We start from the raw sequence: 22,504 nt of genomic DNA on the forward strand, positions 1-22,504 counted from the left end.
ACAAAATGCCTAAAGTTTTACAAATTTTATCAGAAGACAACTTTACCTTAAAAACACTAATACAAAAAAGTAAAGAGAAAATATATATATATATATATATATATATATATATATATATATATTTAATTTTAATCCTACCAAATCTAAAAGGTATGAATGTGAGTGTGTTAGATAATGAAAAATTATGATAAAAAATGTTGACTTTCATATTTTCGATATTCGTGGATTTTGCATAAAATTGATTCGACATTAAGATTATGTTCACGTTTACAATACATATCCATCCATCCATCCATTCAGCCCGGATAAGTCCACTGTTGGACGAAGGCCTCCCCATATTGTGCCACAGTTTCTGGTCTTTGGCTTTGGTCAGCCATCTGCGTCCAGCTGTTAGAGTTGTACTTGTCATGGTTACATTTTGGGGGAAATTTGCCATAATCACCACGCTTGGCAGGCGTGTTGGTGATCGCAGTACGGTGGTATGATTCTCAAGAGGCGCTGCTGCCCGCCTCTCGGTAGAGATCCCTTAGTCGGCTTTTACGACATCCACGGGAATAGATGGAGTAGTGCTATTCGTGAGCGACACTACACGCCTTCTATACCTAATTGTTATTAAATTCAAACGAAAAAGTGTAAACAAAAAAAAAACAATTTATTTTCTTTGTTACAGGAGATGTTAATAAAACTATTCAATCAGTACGTGCCAGTGGTGCGCGTATCAGTATGGGCGGCTGGGGACGGGCCGCAAGCCACGGTCGTCCTGCGCTCGGAGGGCGACGCGCGGCTCGCCATAGCGCGCGTGCACAAGCGGCGCCTTGACAACCAGTGGGCAGGTCGCAGGCTCGAACTGTCCCTGGGAAGACCCTCCCCAGCACCAAACCTAGATGTACTCAGAGCCAGACTCCGCGCAATACTCCTAGATCAAACGAACCACACGCTCCCGCTCCTACGTTTACGTGACGCGTACGCAAGCCGCCACTGCTGCGCCCTCACCACCTCGGATATAGCCAAAGTTAGAGATACAGTCATTATACACGAGGGATACGGCCGTGTAGTGCAATTGGTGGATTTCACGCCCGTCACGAGTACCGAAATGGAGGAGGCACCGTGGAAATGCCATATCCATGCAGTGATGAATACAGGACACGATGATGGCAGCCGCATCCTGCAGCCGGTGTATATTGAAGTAGCAGTGTTGGCTAAGAATACTCAGATGCTGTTAGAGAGTCATGGTGGAATCTTGCCTTTATTGAGGTAAGTTTAAATTAACAGTTAATATTTTGTTTATTTTGTAGAATTCAAAAGATACATACGATACATAAGAAATAAAGGTATCTTTTTATTACTGTAATGTAATCTTTTAACAGACATTGTATAATATTTGTTGAATTCATTCTTTGCTTGTTTTTCATAATGCATAAACTTGGGATTGAATAAATGCAAAATAAGACTAATTATTTTGGTAAAAACACTAATTATTTTCTTTTAGTTTCGTGGAGTGTTATGAAGCGATGTTCCCGCCGCTACTGTGCGACGCAAGGAACGGCGTTGCCTTGGAACTATTGTTGCGTAGCATTACTGCTGTGGAAGTTAAGGATAGCCCTTCGCGTCATCTCACTTGGGCTTCGGCACCCGCTTGCATTGATAATAGTGAGTTCTAAATTTCATATTAATGTATAAAAATTACACAAATAAAGAATTCGAATTTGAATTTGAAAATTTTGTATGTATATTATGTGTGTGTTAGAAATAATTATAATATCAGTTATTAATTATTATTTATTATATATTAAATAACAAATAAATTAAATAAATTACAAATTATGTTAATGAAAACGCCGTTTTGAATATGTTAGTCTTATTTTTTTTTCAAGTAAGTTAGATTCCGTGTTCTTCTCTAGGATATTACGTAAATAAAATTAATGAAATAAGACTTTAATTCCGTTCCATGTAACGGTTTTCAATTGTTATAATGATAATGAGTTTCTAATTTATTTAGGTTAAATACGCGGTAAACAAGGCCTTGTTTCGTAATTTATTTATTTGTTAAAACAAAGTCGTATTGTAATAGATATTAGATACAAATTTTATATACTTGTTCGGATTGTTATCTATCTACTTGATTTACATCTTCCCCAAAACTGTAATCAATTATCATTATAAATATAAACACAAATTTTTAAGTTAAAGACATATTGTCAATTCTCTTAATTCATAAATTGATTCGCCTGATTATTATTATTTATTTACTTGTTTTATTGGTCAAATCGAAATAGATTTTTTCTGAAATAAGTGATTACTTACTATAAAAAAATAATGTGTACAATTAATACGTGGCCGAAGTGAAAAAAACTAATACATAGTGCATTTTACCATTATCATACACATCCTTTATTTTTATGATTGCCTGGAAGAGTATAATTTATACAATAAGGCCGCCTTATAAACTTTCCAAGTTTATGTGTTCATTTCATTTCAATTCCTGATGACAAATGACAAAAACTTGAAAATATACTCGCCATCTTTGGATGCTCCCCCCACTCCCCCATGCAACTATTTCACTGTACGAACTATTGAATCGTAAACAATGGACTATTGTTAATTATTTAAAATAATAATTTAAAAAATATATTCATGAGTTTTCAATCTATAGTGGTTTAAAGTTAACTCAAAAATGGACCATTTTCGTAAATTTTCTAAAAAATCTTAGAGAAAGTGTAAGAAATGTTATAGTATGCTATATATTCGTGATCTACTCAATAAGTTCTTTCATTTGATACCCCACGCGGCATGTTTTGGAAATGTTTATTTTTTTCTTTGTATGCCATATTTAATTACCGGGGTGCGGGGAAGGGGACCACAAAACTGGTTGGCAACATCTGTCTATAGGATGTCTGGGATCTATACAATATATATCAGAAGTCAGATTTAGGTCCGCTATTTATGCAAACGAACATCTCCTTGGAGCCCGCTCTAATATATGTATTTATTAAATATTATATTTATCGTCGCCTAGTACCCACAACACAAGCCTTAATTGAGCTTACTGTGGGATTAGGTCGATTTGTGTAATAATGTCCTATAATTTTAAAAAAGACGGGTTGCACTCCGGGAGTGCCGGCAGAAGTGAAAACTTGATTATTAACGTTCAGCATGTTTGATATTTTGGAATGGTATCCGTCTTACGCTTTTTCGATCAGGTCACGTGTCCTGACGCGAGTTTAAGATTTTATACCCATTACAGAAAAGTGCTCAACGCCGCTAAAGAAGTTTTCACTTCAAAAAAATAATAAAAAAGTGTTTTGTGTGTCAGGTGAGGTGTCGGGCTGCAGCGCGGAGCGGGAGCGCGGGCGCACGGCGCAGGCGCTGGAGCCGATGCTGGCGCTGTTCGAGCGCGAGCTCATCGACCTGCTGCGCACCGCGCCCAAGTGCTCCATACCGTTTAGCAAGTACGTGTAGTCTTTATTTATTTTTATTTAACCATTTATTGTACCATTTAACATTACAGTATAAAATATACTAGCGGTCCGCCCCGGCTTCGCCCGTGGTACCTACATGTTTACGTTTTTTTAACGTGATAACGTTTTTAAAATCGTTTTAGTCGGGTGACATGTTCAGAAACTTGTGTCACACCATAACCTCACGAGCGCGATCGCAGGTATAACGAGAGAGAGACGGACCGATCTCCCGTCTCATCTCGAGCGCTGCCACCAATAAGACGTTATCACGTAAACATCTCGATCGTAAACCTACTTTACAAACAACCAATTTTTTTATTTTATTTAACTATTTATTGTACCATTTAACATTACAGTATATAATATATAGTTGTATAGATTCGAGGTAAAGTACAAAAGGTGACCTTATCGCTTAAAAGCGATTTCTTCCAGGCCATTTTCTTCTTTGTTATGTTTCTTTGTAGGTTTCAACTTTGTCTCCATTGGTAACTAGAGATGCTACTAGTGATATGTAAAGGAACTCTTTATATTGCTTAGATATTATGAATGGAAATGATTGATGAAATATAGTGTTTGGTGATCAGGCTAGTCAAATTTCTAATGTGATTTCGAAGTTATAGTTTATTTTGGTGGAGAAAAATTTGCAATATTGAAATTTTTTTGATAATATTGGTTTATTGGTGGATTTTTAATTTCTGTTGTGCATCACAATTTATTCTAATTTTTATTTTTCTTTCCATGAGGTTAATTCCGGCATTTCACCATCACTTTGGGCGCCAATGCCGCGTTGCGGACTATGGGTTCACTAAGCTGCCGGATTTACTGTCCGCTTTAAGCAAAACTATCGTGGTAATTGTTACTTTCAAACTTATAAAAATGTATATAACAGTTTCTTCATATTAGTTTATTATAACCAATTTATTTTTATAGGTCCTCGGATCGGGCTCGTATCGCGTAATTACGATATCAGCTGCCGCACAAAATCGCCGCTGGACCTCGGATCTAGTGAAAGTTCTCAAAGCTCAACCGGGTCGCACAATATACGCTCACGACATACCGCAACTGTACCAAGCTACGATCGGACGTCCGTTCACACCCGTCGACTACGGGGTGTGCACGCTCGAAGAGCTGATGGACAGAGTGCTTCCTGGAAGCGTTATCATCGGCTCAGATGGATCGATATCCCTTCCTCGTAGAACTCCGACGGCCGAAGAACGCGCCAGAACCGTTCAATTCGCAGCACAAGCGGTGGAACTGCTCTGCCACGCGCCTAATTTCCGCATGGAGTTCTCTCGTTTCGTACCCGCCTATCACGCACATTTCGGAAGACAGTTGCGCGTCGCTCACTACGGTTGTGTCAAATTGGTGGAGCTCTTCGAATTAATACCGGAAATGGTTACCGTTTACTGCGAATCTACTGGAGAACGCAGCGTGCGATTGGCAACACCACTAGCACGTTCTGTTATGGCGCAGCGCCTCAGAGATCTCTCTCCGATAGCTCTGTCAGCGCTGTCCGCGCGTTACGTGTCACAGTACGGCGCTCCGATACAACCTGATATTTTGGAAGTGAATTCGCTCGAAGCTCTCGTATACGCCGCTGGAGGTCGTATAGAGGGGGGCGTGATTAGAATGGCGGATGAAAATTGTTCTTGGGTGAACGCCGCACTTGCAGCTTGCGCTGTATTATCAGCTGATAGAAGCGTCGCCCGCGGTTCCACTGAAGAGTATTTCGTTAATGCGTTCACTCAGCTGAGTGGAATGGAGCCGGATTTGAAGGAGCTTCTCAGTACCGGTGTGATTGAAATATCGGAGCGCTATGTACGCTTATCGACACTGTGGCGTGTGGTGTGGCGCGTCACTATGATCCTGTTGGATCGCTCTCGTCCCGTTCCGGCGATGGAAATATTCTTGGAGTATACGAAACGATATGGGCCGTCTTTCCCCAAGGCCGAATTGGGTATGTTATTTTAAAGTTTTGTTATTTTCGTATTCATAGATTATCTATTTGCACTTTTAATTGTAATTCTATAAAAAACCATATAATATATCGATTTCAAATGTCAGTATTCTGTTTGCTATGTTAATTCTTATTCTTTTATCTAAATGTTCATTTATTATAAACAGAAATTTTCATTCAGTTTAAATTTTATTATTTCATGTAGATAGATTTAAAATATTCAAACAATAATTCTTCTACGATTCTCAATGTCTACCAGTTTGTTCTTAGTTCAAATGATAGTTATAAATACTTATATTGTAAAATTGTTACTGTAAAATGCTTATTAGTAAATAAGTGTAAATGATTTATTATCTCATTGTAACAGGCGTGGACGCAGTAATCGAGTTCCTCCAATCACAAAGCAGCGTGTTCGCATCGGAAGGCGGTCAGTGGCGCGTGCGTGTGGGCGTGCGCGTGCCGCCGCGACGTGACGTCACACACGCGCGTGCGTTGCCGCAGGAGGACTACTCGGTGTACGACACGCCGCCCGGACAAAAGGTGAGAGCTTATCTAAATAAAAAAAAAATAGTAAATATTTTTAAAAGTGATTTTTATCTTAATAACCGCTAAAAATAAATCATTTATCTTGTCATTAGTGTATAAATAATATACTAGATAGCAATATTTCCGCTTTCTTTAAATGTACACGTAACTAGTTTATTATTATTATTGTTTTATTTATTTCTCATTAAAATTAAAGTGAGATGTTCCTTCTTTGTTATAACCATAGAAATCTAAATAACAAGACATTATAGAAGTGCTATAATGTCATAAAATTAATATGAAAACCATTGTCGCCAAAATCAACACATTTAAACCGATAGCTATACTATATTATATATACTTATATAATTTTATTTATATTGAATAAGTTAAAATATAATAATACAACCAACATGTAATATTGAACAGGGTTCGCGCGTTTTCGAATCTCCGAGAACCAATATATGGTCGTCTCCGCCGGCCAGCGCACTACCTCAGCCAACAGCTTTACTCACTCAAGATAAACGTAAGTTACTTTGTTCTTCTCTTCAATATTATATGTACTTATTTAGTTATCAATTTGTAAGAATTTACTTATTAACATTTTTATGTGTTCTAAGGAAGTTTATATAAAATTGAGATTCTTAAGACAGATCGAAATCAGATTAATGAAACATATTATGTTTCATCTCAGTTATATTTTTTGCATCGATCATGTGTAGTTTTATTCAGATTTTTTTTAACATCAATTTATTTACGTTTACCATTTTACAAATAATTACCTTCCGTACTCCGGTTGTCTGGAAGAAATCGCTATTTAGCGATAAGACCGCCAGTTGTTTTAATTTATAATTAGATTAAGTTCATATTTAAGTTATCTAAGAGCAATAAAAGATAAATAAATAAATAAATATGTGATAATGTTGTGCAGGTCGCACGCGCCTGGCTGCCCAGTTCGATGCGGCGTGATATATCATTCCCACAGTATTACTATAGTTAAGAGAACGCATTCCCTTCCAGTATGTTTCCTCTGTGTGATGTTTGCATGTGTTCAGTCCACTTTGCCAACGTTTATATTTGAAGGGCTGCAACGAATTTTATCAACAAGACAAATATATGTCCTAAGAATGTGATGTCTATAACAATAACGTTTTAGATTGTGTATATTTTTGTGTGTTTATTTAGGTTAAGTAACGCATTCGAGAGATGTTACAGTGCTATGGGGGATCGATACGAAATTCGAAAATTAGATTTAATGGAAGCCATTTTAAAAATATTACATACACCTTTTTATATGATGTTTTACCACTACATTATTATTTTTATTTATTATTTCGTTAATATCTTATTTTACATTTTGACACTGACCCATTAAATAGAACATAAGTTTTTTTTTGTACATACTATAATTTTATTATTAGTTACTGTATTTTATCAACCGACATATCGTTTAAATCATATGCTCAATGTTTTATATTATACATAGGAAATGAATTTAAAGGGCACTTGTAACATTTAACGAATGCTCACGTAAAGTACAATAATCATACAAAATGTTAATTTTATTTGTAAAAATTATCCTTTGATATATGATCTCCATTATTTCTATAGATGCTTTATTTAAAATATTGGCTTTAAATGCGTGACTCGTTTAGAATTTTATTTGGTGACTGTTAAATTATAATAATCGTTATTCCAATTTTCTAATCGAATATAAGGAATATCATAATTCGAATTTATAATTTTAGATAAAAAATGTATATTTTATATTGTCGAAATGTATACTATACGCCCTGTTGAATAAGTTATAAACCATGTGTTTTGAGCCAATAATTCTCGAAACTTGCGTTAGTATCCGCTTTTATATGTATTACTGTCTGGGTAAGTGTGGCCAATACAACCAAAAGGAATATTATATTAAATTATTACATTAAACATTAATGAAGTTTAAACTATATAGATTGGCAAAAATATGATAATGAAAAGACAATACTTTAATAAAATTCACACTTATTTTAAAAGCGGACGCTAAACGTGGCTAAAATTAAGTCAATTAAAGATATTCAAAAAAGTATTGAAAACGAATAAATACACTTTAGGCCTCTTTTATATTGCTTGTGTCTGTGCAATGGTTATAAGTTTCGATAACTATCTAATGTTCCGTCGTTCCACATTAATATCACGCGTACATATTATTATATTTTTATATAAATATTTAAATGTAAGATATAGAGTAGAATGTTTTATTTTAAGGCTTATACATAAAGAAACAGACGGTCTAACATGTGTTACCAAACGACTGTCTGAACAACAAATTAGAATAATGGTTTAGTTAAGTTTTTGACTATCATTAACTTAGCCTAATTAATTGTAAGTAATTTTTTTGTTACTTTTTAAGTATTAACAACCAGTTTATTTATGTATGAGTTGTAAATAAATGTGTTGGAAGAAACAATTGTGAATCGAAACTACATACAATTTATTCTGTGATATTAAAGTACCAACTGTTTGTATCTAACGAGAAATAAAGGTTTATGTATAAAGTGTACATAATATATTCGAATTGGTACATTGTATTTACACATTTATTTACATAGCCATTCTCTTACGATATTAATGTGGAGCAACAAAAATGTAATTTATCTAAAATTGAGGTGTTATTAAAATCTTTCTATGTAGGCAGACCCTTTGCACGAATTACAATATTGTTGATTAAATAATATATTTATTTATTACACTGCCAGTCTGCATTTTAAAGCCACAATAAAAGCGGAGTTATTGTATTAAAAGATAACTAAAAGTGGCTATTTATATCACATACAAGTATTTTTATAAACACAATAAGTTGTTTCTTCTCCACTCAAATATTTATTAATTCATGAGCTATTTAATAATATCGTACTTTAATTATCGTCAAATGAAATTCTAATAAAACTTTTACCAGTTTTATATGTAAGCAAATTTTGAGAATTTTTGCCATCATGACTCAACAATTTTAAACTATTTAAGATTTTTAGAAATTCATTTATAGAATTAGTAAAATTACCAGTTGTATTTTGAATTTCTTTAAATAGCAAATGAATGTAAGCCAATTTGTTTTTACTTTCGTGACCAATAATTTTAAATGTGTATTTAGATTTTAAGATGTTTCAAGTAGTGGTAAGTGAAGATGTTCGTATTTTTTCTACATCTTCGTAATTCTGTGATTATTGATTTTTGTTGTAGTATCTGTGTATGTATGGATATTATATCCCTTCGTAATTGCATGAAAATGAATGTAGGTTGGAAAATAAATGTTATTTTTTTAGACGTGTGTTTTATTTATTGCTTCTACCCAAATAATCATTACAACAATGTATAAACAATGAAATTATTATAAAAAAAAAACCAGAAAAATGCTATAACAATTTATTACTGCAATGAACATTATTTAGCTACTTATGGTTTATTTCATTTCTTCTCACTGTTCACTTTGTCTGTTCAGACAGAGGTCCGTGACGCCTCTCCCAGATCATGCGATGTTTCTGCTTCATGTAAGCTTTGCGGGCGTCGCCGTATGCGCCCAGGTCACCATCTGTTTAGGGCATTATAACATGTTTTAACTTGTAGTCCGGGATACATCGCCCATTTTTGCAAGTGATTACTATCAAGCTAATTTTTCGTGAGTAGCTTTATTTTGATGAGATGCCCAATAATTTCATGTATGAAACTCTCGATTGTGGTAGCTACCAGAGGAAACAAGGATAAAATATTTTGATTTGATGGTTCTCAAATATTAATTACTAACTGAATGTTTTTTTTTTGTTCAATCTCAAGATAATTATCTAAATTATTCGAAAAAATATTTGTCCTACAAAATCTATGGTTTGATCAAAGAGTCCCCCTTTCCAATGTGTATCGATAACGAAGTCATCATAAATGATTAGTAACCAGCTGATTTTTTATTTTCACTTATTTAATACTTATATAATTCAACAGACATATTGTCCTACAAATTGCGTAATAAATATTTGAGAACCGTCAAATCAAAAATTTTTATCCTTGTTACCTCTGTAAGCTACCACAATCGAGAGTTTCGTTCATGAAATTATTGGGCATCTCATCAAAATAAAGCTACTCACGAAAAATTAGCTTGATAGTAATCACTTGCAAAAATGGGTGATGTATCCCGGACTATTGTATTCCCGAATATAATTCCTCGTATTATGTATGGAGTGCTGTTTCTAGTCACTAATTTACTTTGAATGCAGTTCACTTAGGTATGGTAATAAATCAATGTAATTTTTCCTAGAGCTTACTTTAGATATGGCCAACATTTTTTTTTTTCATTTTTGGTGTTTGTATACTTATGCAATATATAAAATGTTATTTATTTTTGTATAAGGCCGGGACTCCACCAAAGCGGAGACGAGACGAGCGGAGAGGAGATGTTTTTTAAACAACCAATAGAATTGAGTTATTGACACGTCTCCTCTCCGCTCAGCTTCAGTGGAGATCGCTGTGCGGAGATGTGTAATATTTGTATGTCGCGATGGAAGCGGAGATGTGAGCTGTGCGCGGACGACGCGCAGTGGAGACGAGAGATGTGAGCGGCGTGCAGTGAGCGATGTCACCCTCCCCCCTCTCGCCCGCTAGCAACCCGCAGAACCCCGCGCGCGCGCCGGCCGGCCATCTTGCTAGTACCCGAGCTGAAAAACATCTCTTCTCGCACAGCACACAGCACACCGCACACATCTCCGCTTTGGTGGAGTCCCGCGAGCTGAAAAACATCTCTTCTCGCACAGCACACAGCACACCGCACACATCTCTGCTTTGGTGGAGTCCCGGCCTAAGTACATTAATTTCGGCATAAAGGTGCTTTTCCAACAATAATGTGCAAGGATGTGTAGCGAGGAATGTGTTTTTAAAGAACCAATCATATCGCTTCATGTACCTCGCCTCGCTCTGATGGAAACGGCTCAGTGGTGCTAGGTTTTTTACACATACAAAACAAGTGACAGATGTGTTCGAGGTATGTTTATTAGTTCTATAATTTTGAAAAGGAAATTGAAGACATTTCAACACATTTCAGTACCACATATTTTCCTTGCATATACATCCTCGCAGGACACATTTCCCTAGCACATTATTGGTGGAAAGATGTTTAAAAGAATATGTTTCTCAAATACTCAAAGATGCTAGGACCAATTTGGAAAATTATTATTTTATAGGCATGAATACTAATTCTGTTTGATGATGAGACATTTGATTTTCATAAGTTATTTGGGAAGCTGCATATGAAGGCATGGATGATTGAGCATTTTGCAATCTTATAATTGCAACTACTGTCCAGCGCACATTTGGCGTTTTACTTTAGAAAATGGTAAGTCTCAATATTTATCCTTAATTTTTTGTTTTTACACTAAAATTAAATAATTTTTAATAAGGTTCATTTAGTTAATTTTTTACTGCCTTCATTCAGTAAGAAATTAAATCATTACAGTACATACATATACTGATTGGACATTGATTGAATGAATTTGATTGTTTAGCTTGTTTCAAAGGTTTCGTTTAACAATATTTAATAACTATTAAACTTACATTTAATAAACCAGGCTTCTTCAGCATCCTTATATTTTTCCCAGAGAGGTTTGCATTTCACTTCATGATCTGGTTTTTCGTAAATCATGCAATCTTCAAATCGCATGCGAAGTATGTTTAAAATTTCGGAGTCCACAGCCCTAAAAATTACTATTGATATAAGTAATTAATTCTTTAATTATTTTTATTATAATTATATTACCTTATGTTAATATTATCTAAATAAATATTACTGCAATAGATCGCTAAACAATTTATGAATAGGGTTGCATGAATACTAACCTATCTCTTTTAAATTGAGTGTTCGCTTCGAAGTCACATACAACATCGTCGCTATAGCACTGATCGATAGTAGGTACACGGCGGAACTGTTGGTGATACCACGGATACTTCTTTTGATTAGGTTCGACTACTTTTTCTGCAGATTAGAATAAAATATTAGAGTCTAGCTTACATAACATTGGAAGCTGTCATTAGAAGAAAACATACCTCTAAACCATGTTACCGGTGCATCTATTGTATTGTACATGGCACTCGCAAAACTCCTAAAAAGATTATCATCGGGTTCACCACCGCCTTGAACCATTTTTAAAACAATTCGGATAAAAATCCGCTTCCAAAATCTAAATAGAAAGCAATGAGCCAATGACAATGATAGACAGGTAGTTTTATTTTATTTTATAATGGCAAGAAGATATGACTATTTGCCAGTGTCAAGTAAAAGGTAGGGAATCCATACACGGGAAAAAAGGATAGGACCACGATAGGAAAGGCAAGGTGATCAGAAGAGTTAGGAAAAATCAATACAAATAACATTATATTATTACATATTTTTTACATAAACTAAATAGATTAAATGGAAAATAATAAACCTTACAATTTGACGTTATTCTTAAATATAAAGATAGATATATTAATAAAATATTTTTTAGGATACATTAAAAGATATGACATACGAGTAGGAAGAGGAACATTTGAGGAAATTAATGAATTATAAAAGGAAGAATGATCGTATAAAGAGCAAGAGAAAAATATATGGTCTATATTTCCCTCACTCTCTCCACACTCGCAAACTTCAGTATTTAATACGCCAATTCTGGCTAGATGGCTAGGAATACACATATGTCCAATTCTCATGCGACTTATTGTAGATACAACTAATTTATTTGCTTCAACACCAACAAACCAAGGCTTTATTGGTATTGTCGGTTGAATTTTATAATAATTCCTTCCCTTACACTGCCCAGTATCTGCCCAGACCGTATTCCACGCTTCAAAGAGATATCGCTTCGGTAATGTCATAAGATCATGAGGGTAATTAATGTATGGATACATATCTCCACATTGCACCGCATCCTTTGCCAAACTGTCAGCCCTATCGTTTCCTTGGATTCCACAATGACTTGGGATCCAGGCAAAAGTCACCGAGTATCCCAGGTTAATGCATTCAGCTAACTTATTTCTGATTTCAAAAATAACAGGGTAAAATGGTTTATTATAGAAAGGATATTTATCTAAGCATTGCAGAGAACTCATTGAATCAGTAAAAATTACAGATTTATGTAGCTTCATTAATATTATATATTCTATTGCTTTTAGTAGGCCAAAGCATTCCCCAGTGAAGACTGAAGACTCCGGCGGTAACTTGATCTTTTGTGTAATCTTAAATTGAACGTGTAATATACCAACTCCAACACAACTATCAGTCGAGGTTTTAGATGCATCCGTAAAAATATGATGCCAATTGCGCCACTCCCTATCGACATTAAACCTAAAGTTTGCATTTGAATTCATATCATTCTTATTGATTCCTATATTGTACCGTATAATTGGTTTGATCAAAAGGCACTTGAAATTATATGCATACAGAGGTAAAACTGGGGACTGAAAAATACTAGATGACATTGAAATGAGTTTTCGGTAACTTATAATTAAACAAGGTAATGATTTATTTTTCCAGAAAGAAGATGTACGTATCCGATCGTTTAAAATTTTCAACTTGTTTATTAATGGATGGTTGGTGAATTGTATTATACGAAATAAAAATCTATCAGATAAATATTGCCTTCTGATCTTCAGTGGGGGATCTCCACATTCAACCTGAAGGGCATTAATAGGGCTCGATTTCATTGCACCTAACACAATGCGCAGCGCTTTAGCTTGGATTTGATCTAATTTCTTAAGTGCCGTTACGTTACCGCTTTCTAACAAAAACGTTCCATAATCTAGAATACTGCGAATCAAAGCATTATACACTAATTTCATGCAAAAAGGGTGGGCACCCCACCAAACTCCGGAAAGACACCTTAACAAATTAAGTATACTTTCACATTTTGAGCATATGTACTCAACGTGAAAGGTACCAGACATTTTGCTATCTAAGACGACGCCTAAAAATTTTGTATGATTTTGGAGTGGGATCCGTTTCCCATCAAAACTAATATCAACCCTAGGAACTATTCGCGATCTCGTAAAAATCAGAGCGACGCTTTTGTCAACAGAAACATCCAATCCATTTTTATCTAGCCAGCCCTTAAGCTCGATGAGACCTTTATTTAAAAAATTACAAGCTGAATCTAAACTAGAATCTATAGTGTATAATACAAGATCATCAGCATACTGAAGGGTGTTAATTCTATTATTAAACGAATCAGCTAAATCATGTGTATAAATATTATATAATAGAGGACTTAAGACCGACCCTTGAGGAAGACCCTTACTCATGGTACGCTGAAAATGGACTGATTCATCAATATTCAAAACAATATATCTCTCTTCTAATAAACATATGATTAAATTAATCAAAACGTCAGGAATTCCAAGTCTGAAAAGTTTCTGCTGTAGGATTGTGATAACCACATTGTCATATGCTGAGCGAATATCAACAAACGCAGCAACAACATGTTGATTATCCGAAAAAGCAATATTAATATCAGAAGTCAGTATGGAGATGTTATCAATGGCGCTTTTCGCCTTACGAAATCCGTATTGGCTATTTGATAAAAAATTATAGTGTTCTAAATACCACTCCAGTCGATTTTTGATTAAATGCTCTGAAATTTTGCAAAGGACAGATGATAAAGCCACTGGTCTATATGATGATACGTCACTTGAAGATTTGTTGGGCTTTAAAATAGGAATAATTTCTTGTAATTTCCAGGATCGCGGAATGTTCCCAGAACTCATAATTAAATTTATGAGGTCCAGATAATATTTTAGACCAATTTCTGACAGGTGAGATAAAAAGGAATATGGAATCCCGTCCATACCCGGCGCCGAATCTTTAACACATGAAAGAACTCCTTTAAGTTCCTCTAAAACAAACGGAGATACTATTAAAGAGCTATAATCGTGGTCTGTAGGGGAGATAATAGGTAATGATTTCCCAATGTACTCTGGCGCTGTAGATGGAGCTAAATTATCCATAAATTTGTAAGCTAATTCCTCAGAAATGACGGATGTTTGTTCCCTGAAAGCAGATCGGAAACGCCTGATGTTTTTCCACACTTCACTTGAACATGTATCTGGTGATAATGACGAACAAAAAGATTTCCAACCTTCTTGTTTTTTCTTTTTGAGAAGTGATCGGGTAAAGTTAATATTTTGAGAGAGGTTTTCAAAATTAACATCAGACATGTCATTTTCATATATTCTTTCCATACGCTTCCTTTCTTTAACTGCATCACTACATTCTTTATCCCACCACGGTGGGGTAGGAACTTTAAAACTTTTAGCAGATTTATGCCGGAAAGTTTCATCAGCAGCTTCAATCAATATTTTCGCTAAATATTCAGAACAAATCTCTTCATTACCTGCCTGACTTTCAGGTAGATCTTTAATACGTAGATCAACCTTTTCTTTAAATTTATCCCAATTAGCATTGTTCAATAGATACTTCAACCGTGGCTTTCTTGTTGTGTTATTAGTATTTCCTATGGGAACTGACATTAATAGCGGGAAGTGATCACTGCCGAATGAAGATGACAAGGGACGCCATGATATGGATGATGCTAAATCTGGCGAACAAAGAGAAAGATCTACCGCACTCAGATTTTCATTCGCTCGCGTACGACGCGTTGGTTCACCTGTGTTAAGTATACATAAATTATGCATGTCCATAATATCTAAAAGTTGCTCACCACTACTAGTAGTAATACTACTTCCCCAATATTGGTGATGGGAATTGAAATCACCAAGCAACAATAAAGGTGTAGAAATTGATCTTATTAAATTTTGTAAATAATTAAACGTTGATGCTGAATTATACGATATATATATTGAAATGATTGAAATATTATTTTTTAAGCTAATGCCAACACTATTTACATATTTATTATTGTGCGCTGGTAATATTAGACGTTTAAATTGAATTGACTTTTTAATAAGTATGGCAGCACCGCCATACCCATCAACTCTGTCATCTCGAATACAAACATAGCCTGGAATGCGAAAAAAGAGATTTGGTTTTAGCCAAGTCTCATTTAGAGCGATTAAAAAAGGATTATGCTTATTTATTATGTGAATTAGGTCTGACTTTTTAGGTATTACGCTTCTGCAGTTCCACTGTATTATTTTGGAATCCATGATTACTATTTATACTATCAATTAATTTATATAAAGTGGCAACGTTGGACGGTTTTAAGGTGTTATTCTTTAATAATGTGTTGATAAGGGAAGTAATTATGTCCATTATCTGGGAAGTTTCAGTATCATTAGGGGCAACTTGATAACCACATCCATTTTCAGGCGTAGGTATCTGAGCTTCCCTGATAATTGTATTGTGAGCTATTTTGTCAAAACCCTTGTTCATCTTCGGAGGCGATTTTGGTTTCAAAAAATAAGTTTTTTTGTAAGAAGAATTTGTAGTGTTTACATTTAATCTGTTTGGGGATGAATAAGCCGGTGAAGATATTAATACATCCCCATACGACTTTGATATTTGTGGGTAAAGTTTACTTGCTTCACCATATGAAATGTTTTTTTGAGCCATGCTAATTTTAATGTCTTTTTGGCGTTTAAACTCTGGACAGATTTTGTTGATTGCATAATGAAACCCTGAACACAATAAACATGATGCACAATCTTCTTCTACTGTACAAGTGTCACCGGAATGGTCTTGGCCACACTTGTAACACCTGGGTTTAGATCGGCATATATTTTTAGTATGACCATACCGACAGCATTGATAGCATTGGATGGTAGGGAAAATATATAGGTTAACTGGTAGGGAGTTATAACACACATACACACGTTCGGGTAAAACTTGGCCATCAAATGTTAAAACAACTGATTGTGTTGGCTTCCAAGATACAGTACTGTTAACATTTACTTTGTAATTTATTCTCCTGACTTTAATAATTTTACCGCAGCCTACTGGGGTGGACACATTTTCTTTTATTTCTTCAGGTGACCATTCAGTTGGTATTCCCTTAACAATACCAATTCTAGTGATATTAAACAATGGAATTTTTGCATTAAGGTTGTATGAGCTTAAATTTTTATTTTTGATAAAATCATTTGCATCCTGTGCTGTAGTAAATGCAACTATGCAACGGTTTCTGCCTATTTTTTTTATACTTCCAGACACAATATTCTTAATATTATTGTTTTTTAAAAACCTTCCGAAAGTTATGGGGTGCAATGTGGAGCCATCCCCGGGTGATGATTCAGTTCGCTGAACATGAACAATGTAAGGATAAGAATCTGTACCTACATATTCACATCGACTATCTTGCATGGAACTAGTATCAAGTATTTTAGGTTGAATATTAGATTCATTTTGCCTATTATCAACATAAGTATTATCTGTTAACATTAGCTCATTTAATTCATTATTTTCTTTCCTTCTAAGACGCCTTTTTTTTGGAGTACTCTCCAGAACTAAATTTTTATCTAGACATGTATTTGAAATTGTAACATAACTGGCTACCTCAGGACCGGGGGTACCCAGCCCTGGGGGATTAGGATCCGGCGGATCGTTCATCTACCGAATCTTACCCTATGAATTTTTGGTTTTTACATACTATACATAAAATATAAAAAAAACTTACCTATACGAACACTACTATACAAAATTTATTAAATATATACAATTCTACAATTATAAACTATATATACAAAACCAAACTCCACTGATCATATATTAAATTAATAATTTTAAGCTCAATAATTAAAATTACACCCGCTTCGTTCGAAGGTTCCCGCGCTTTTTTCGACAGGTAGTTGACTGTTGACAGACACATTGACAGATTTGATTTTTTTTAATCTACTGAGTACAAAATGACCACCAGACAATTGAGTGCCACAGATGGTATTAACGATGGCTGTTTTCCAATTACTGAGCATAATGCGACTCAGTGGCGCACAATGCCGAATTGTGCTGATGCTTAATTGGAACGTGAAACTAAAACACGTGAAAAAATATATTCATAGATTTAGCAATAACCTCATTAATGTGTAAAGAAATACATAATAATTGGTTGAAAAATATTTACGGTTATTTTTAAAAATTTGTATTTTGATTATTTCATTAACATTTTTTTCAATGTTTGTACCTTCATCCATACTTATATTTATTTTTTTAACACAATTTGAATTAACTTTGATTATTTCGAAAAAACTACAATGAAACGAAAGCTTTAAATTTTTTTCCAACAATTAATAATTACTACCGATAAATCGATTGCACGCATCAATTCACGCGCATTACTTTTAAGAGTGCTCGATTGTGCGAAGCGTTGCTGCCGCATAATGCGCTCTAGTGCTGTAATTGGAAAACACGGCATATTATTAGGCAGATTAGGGCAGATTCGAGGCAAGATACTGATAATAATAATAATTTTATTAGCAGCTTCGAATCAGCCCCGAATCAGATTTCAGCATAAGTAAAAAAAATGTGGTCTCTTGTTTAGCTATTACATAGCTTCTATAGCGGGCCTTGAGCGCGGGGACCGAATCGAGAAATTCCGTAACGAAAAAACCTCACGCTCCCCACTCCGACGGACACGGAGGTGTGGCTTGAATGCATAGCATACAATAGCTTTACCGCGGCAGTCCCCGAGTACCACACGTCTTTTTTTTTTTAAAACATCACAGAAAATTAGCCATAAATAATAATAATAGTTTAAAAAAACTAAAAAACACGCTTTTTATAGAAAACCGAACTAAAAAATAGAAATTTTTTATCAAATTAGTGTATTGTCATCGGTCCTCAATAAATCTACAAAGTTTGAACGAAATCTGGCTTTTTAAACATACAGGTGAAGCTAATATAAAGCGTGTAAAAATAATTTCTTCTGAATGTAAGGCGCTTGTTACACGTTAATTATACATATATCGCACCCCTAGATGAAGACTCCGGTAACTCAAAAAGTGCCCGTTTTGAGTTAATGGCCTTTTCAAATCCTCGTATCGAGTACCTACACGGAGATATAACTCACGTTATGGTGGCAGTACACATGGGCCCAACGTGTTGGGCCAACGGGTTGGGCCAACGTGTAGAGAGCTACTTGGCGGTATGTTGGCTTCATTAGCCTAGTTGGCGCCAATATTGGCAGGCCAACCGAATGTTGTCGGTTTTTTGTGCACACATCAAAGGATCTTGGCGCGCTCCGCAAACAGCGTTCACACGTTGGTGTCTTGTTCAGTTTGTTGTTACGCGTCAGCGGAGACAGTATCGTTGTGCGTCAATGAAATTTACGTTTAATCATGTTCCGATAGCGATGGAGGCCCGAGGCGCCGATGTGGACAAGCAATGAGGTTTTACAATTCGTAGAATTGTATCGACATGAAGGAATAATTTGGAATCCACGGCATGAACTACAAAAAAATAAAAACCAATCTCAATAAATTAGATGTTTTATTTTCTATTTAATATATTATTATAGATGTTTTTCTTATCTCACTTTCGATAGAAAATGCGATGCGATAGAAAAAAAATATATTTATAAAATGAATGAGTAAAATAGTATTAAAAAGTTACTTGTTCTTAAAAATTAAATAACAATATACAATGAGCATGGTTTTGATCAAATTGTGCTTTATTACATAAATAATAACTATTATCATTTAATATAATAATATTATATAATCTTTAAAGTTTCGTTTTATAGATAATTAAAATTAAATTAAGTGTAAAATGTACACATTTTAAACATTTGAAAAAATCTAAACATAATAATGTTTTATTTATACAGAAATAAAAAAGGACAATAGAGATTGGAAAATGGTATCATCGCAGACGGCAGAGTACATTCATTGTTATTGATGCACATGTACGTAATAATTAAACGCACTGTATAAATAAATTGCCGCGGCTGCAAGTACTTCTACGGACTACGTCCATCCTTGAAGCGCCAATGCAGAATGATCAGTACGCCAATGTGTGAACAGGAATCTTGATATCCTTCATTTTTTCCCAACACGTTGGCCCAACGCCTTGGCCCCATGTGTACTGCCGCTATAACAATATCGTCCACCATTTTGAAAAAATGGCGCGAAACATTACTTTAGTTGAATGACCTTGCCCCGCACCGCCCGTAGACTAGTCCGCCATCTTTAGTTAATTCCCGATCGACACAGGTGAAGGATGCTTCAAAAGTTGCACATTTTAAGTTGCAGGAGTTTACGTGAAGTTTATAAGGTAAGTTTATTTTCTTATTTGGAGTTGATCAAGTTTTGCTGAAATTTCGTTGATATTTAGGACTGCTCATTTTGATTTGCAGGGGTTTTGATGATATTGTATCACAATGTTTTTTTGGCTATTTTGAGTTACTTTAATTTACATGAAAATTTACGTAAATTTTGAGTTAACTCAGTTTTCTTGAATAAAAGATTAACTCTGTTTATTGTTGCTTGTTTAGTTAAATACGCAATTATAATAAAGTAAATAGATAATTTATAACATTTTCAATTGATTTCTTTCTATGTTATAAATGTTCGAAGTAAGATCGTGAAGTTTTGCTGTTTTTTTTAGTTGGTTGACTTTACTTGATTTTTTAATGAATGTGATCATTATTTGCTTTCAGAATTATGAAAGGTCGGGGAAAATTGATGTTAGAGATGTTGAACACAAAAAAGGAGGATCCTGACCCGCTAGAAGCATCGGAGGGTTCAAGGAATTTGTCCCCGGGTACAATAATGGTCACAAAAATACTAACAATTTTTATTCTATTTTTTTAGAATAAACATCTATTTACTTATTGCTGTGATTTTAAGAAAGTTATGATAGTTATTAAGTATAGTTTTAGCTAAGCAATAAGTAGTCCACGATCTCAATTTTATTAAAATAGTAATTATTAGTAATAATAGTTTGTAATAATAAGTTCATATGTACCATTTTTTGAATACATATTTAAATTTTCTAATATTATGCATTTTTATTAAAAAAAAATATTTATTTATTTATTTATGAATGAAAAACTATAGTCCTTTCCACCTAAGATGATTTCTGTGACACATCGATTTTTGACACGTATAGAGATGTCGGTTACTGAAATCGTATCAATTGTTTCCGATAATCGATAATATTCTATATGGAAATGAAATCGATTTGAATAAAGTACCAAAATTAGTTTTTTCGGCATTTCGCCAACAATTAACTAAGGAAACTTAGCAAACAACAGCAACAAAAAGTCAACAATAACAATTAGTAACAATAACAGAATGCCACGTAAAGTATCAATATAAAAATGCAACTTGTATACAAGGCTGACGCACTCGTACAGACGATTGACTCGATTGACAAACGATCACAAGATGGGCGCCGATTATATGATTTTCCAACTCTATGATTTTTCAACGATCCATTTCATGTACACGAATTGCGTAGGTATTATATTTTTGTGTTATTTTATTTTATTTTTCATTATATTAAACTAAACAATACTGTTTTTTATTTATAAGCTTACGATGTTTCATTTTTATATTTTTGGTAATAATGCCGCCATAAAATAAAAATATTATGCACTAAAATTATTTTGACTTTTTAAACATAAAATACGTAATTCGGAACACGATGAAGTGTCACAGGAATCATCCTAGGTGAAAAGGACTATAGTAATATAACTCAAAACTCCTCAGCAAAAATCCGCTTTTTTTAGGTGAATCTCATTTTAATTTCAGGTAAAGTAAACTAACTCTTCTTAGTGTACAAAAAAGTTCAATATTTCTACTTCAAAAACCCGGTAACTAAAAAAAAATATATTGTTCAGGTTTTTAACAGTCAATAAACAAACAAGTTAATCCAACACGGTCTAAAAATATTATCTTTGAATGTGTATAGTTAGAGTTTTGATATCTTTTCTAAATGCAGAAATATCAGTTTTTCTTTATTTCTGAAAAAACTGGTTTTTTGAGTTACCGGAGTCTTCATCTAGGGGTGCGATATGATTATATATTATTGTGATTCGTCAGTTCAATTTTTATTAATAGATGGCAATATGAAATCAATATTATCTTTATAGTGCTCTAAAGCCACTGGTAAAAATATTGACATAATCTATCAGTGTTTCAGTACGCTACAACGAGTACGCTAGATAGGTATTTTTTGGTGGAAGTAAATTATACTTTTGGCTTGGTATTACAAAACAATTTACAGTCTAACCACAGTTGACAGATATATACTACGTACATACAGTTAGGAAACTAAGCCCCTGCGATGAAATTTTGACGTAAGCACTGTTATAGCTATAGGGCTGTTACCTTTTTGATATTTAACCGACTTCAAAAATAAAGGAGGAGGTTATCAATTCGGCCTGTATATTTCTGTTTGCTTTTTTTTCACAGTCGATTTTGTGGTCATTTTGAGATTAAAACTCGTTAAAATACAAAAAAATGGTGTAGCCTAAATATGAATTTACAAGAACAAACAATCCGAATTAATACACCTTGTAAATACGTTTTTATCATTGCTACTAGCGGTCCGCCCCGGCTTCGCCCGTATCCTATCTCTCAAGTTGGATCGAACTGCACATGGTGTGCGAAT

General features: G+C 34.3%; 3 protein-coding genes across 3 annotated transcripts in view; 1 reads left to right on the forward strand and 2 right to left on the reverse strand.

Annotated features, from left to right (window-relative positions):
* Marf1 (meiosis regulator and mRNA stability factor 1-like protein) overlaps positions 1–9,247 on the forward strand; it is a 32,539-nt gene extending 23,292 nt beyond the window's left edge. Inside the window, exons 10-17 of the mRNA XM_089698115.1 lie at positions 671–1,254; positions 1,490–1,650; positions 3,314–3,449; positions 4,202–4,307; positions 4,389–5,415; positions 5,783–5,955; positions 6,370–6,466; positions 6,872–9,247. Of these exons, the coding sequence (XP_089554241.1) occupies positions 671–1,254; positions 1,490–1,650; positions 3,314–3,449; positions 4,202–4,307; positions 4,389–5,415; positions 5,783–5,955; positions 6,370–6,466; positions 6,872–6,909 (2,322 nt within the window). The 3' untranslated portion in view covers positions 6,910–9,247. The remainder of the gene's footprint in view (positions 1–670; positions 1,255–1,489; positions 1,651–3,313; positions 3,450–4,201; positions 4,308–4,388; positions 5,416–5,782; positions 5,956–6,369; positions 6,467–6,871) is intronic.
* An 87-nt stretch (positions 9,248–9,334) lies between these two features.
* ND-PDSW (NADH dehydrogenase (ubiquinone) PDSW subunit) lies at positions 9,335–12,182 on the reverse strand. The gene is made up of 4 exons (XM_089698134.1): positions 12,010–12,182; positions 11,803–11,938; positions 11,521–11,660; positions 9,335–9,514 (listed from the first exon to the last, which is right to left on the reverse strand). The coding sequence occupies exons 1-4, from the start codon at positions 12,104–12,106 to the stop codon at positions 9,408–9,410; spliced, it is 480 nt and encodes a 159-aa protein (XP_089554260.1). The 5' UTR covers positions 12,107–12,182; the 3' UTR covers positions 9,335–9,407.
* A 3,665-nt stretch (positions 12,183–15,847) lies between these two features.
* LOC149486498 (uncharacterized) lies at positions 15,848–17,723 on the reverse strand. The gene has a single exon (XM_089698128.1). It carries the CDS (start codon positions 17,501–17,503, stop codon positions 16,058–16,060), a length of 1,446 nt encoding a protein of 481 aa, XP_089554254.1. The 5' UTR covers positions 17,504–17,723; the 3' UTR covers positions 15,848–16,057.
* Between the last annotated feature and the right edge of the window lie 4,781 nt (positions 17,724–22,504).

Source organism: Colias philodice, chromosome 8 (genome assembly GCF_061535455.1).
Source record: "Colias philodice isolate Cphi_HAF_F1 chromosome 8, ilColPhil1 Martin Lab GWU primary, whole genome shotgun sequence".
Lineage (NCBI taxonomy): Eukaryota > Metazoa > Arthropoda > Insecta > Lepidoptera > Pieridae > Colias > Colias philodice.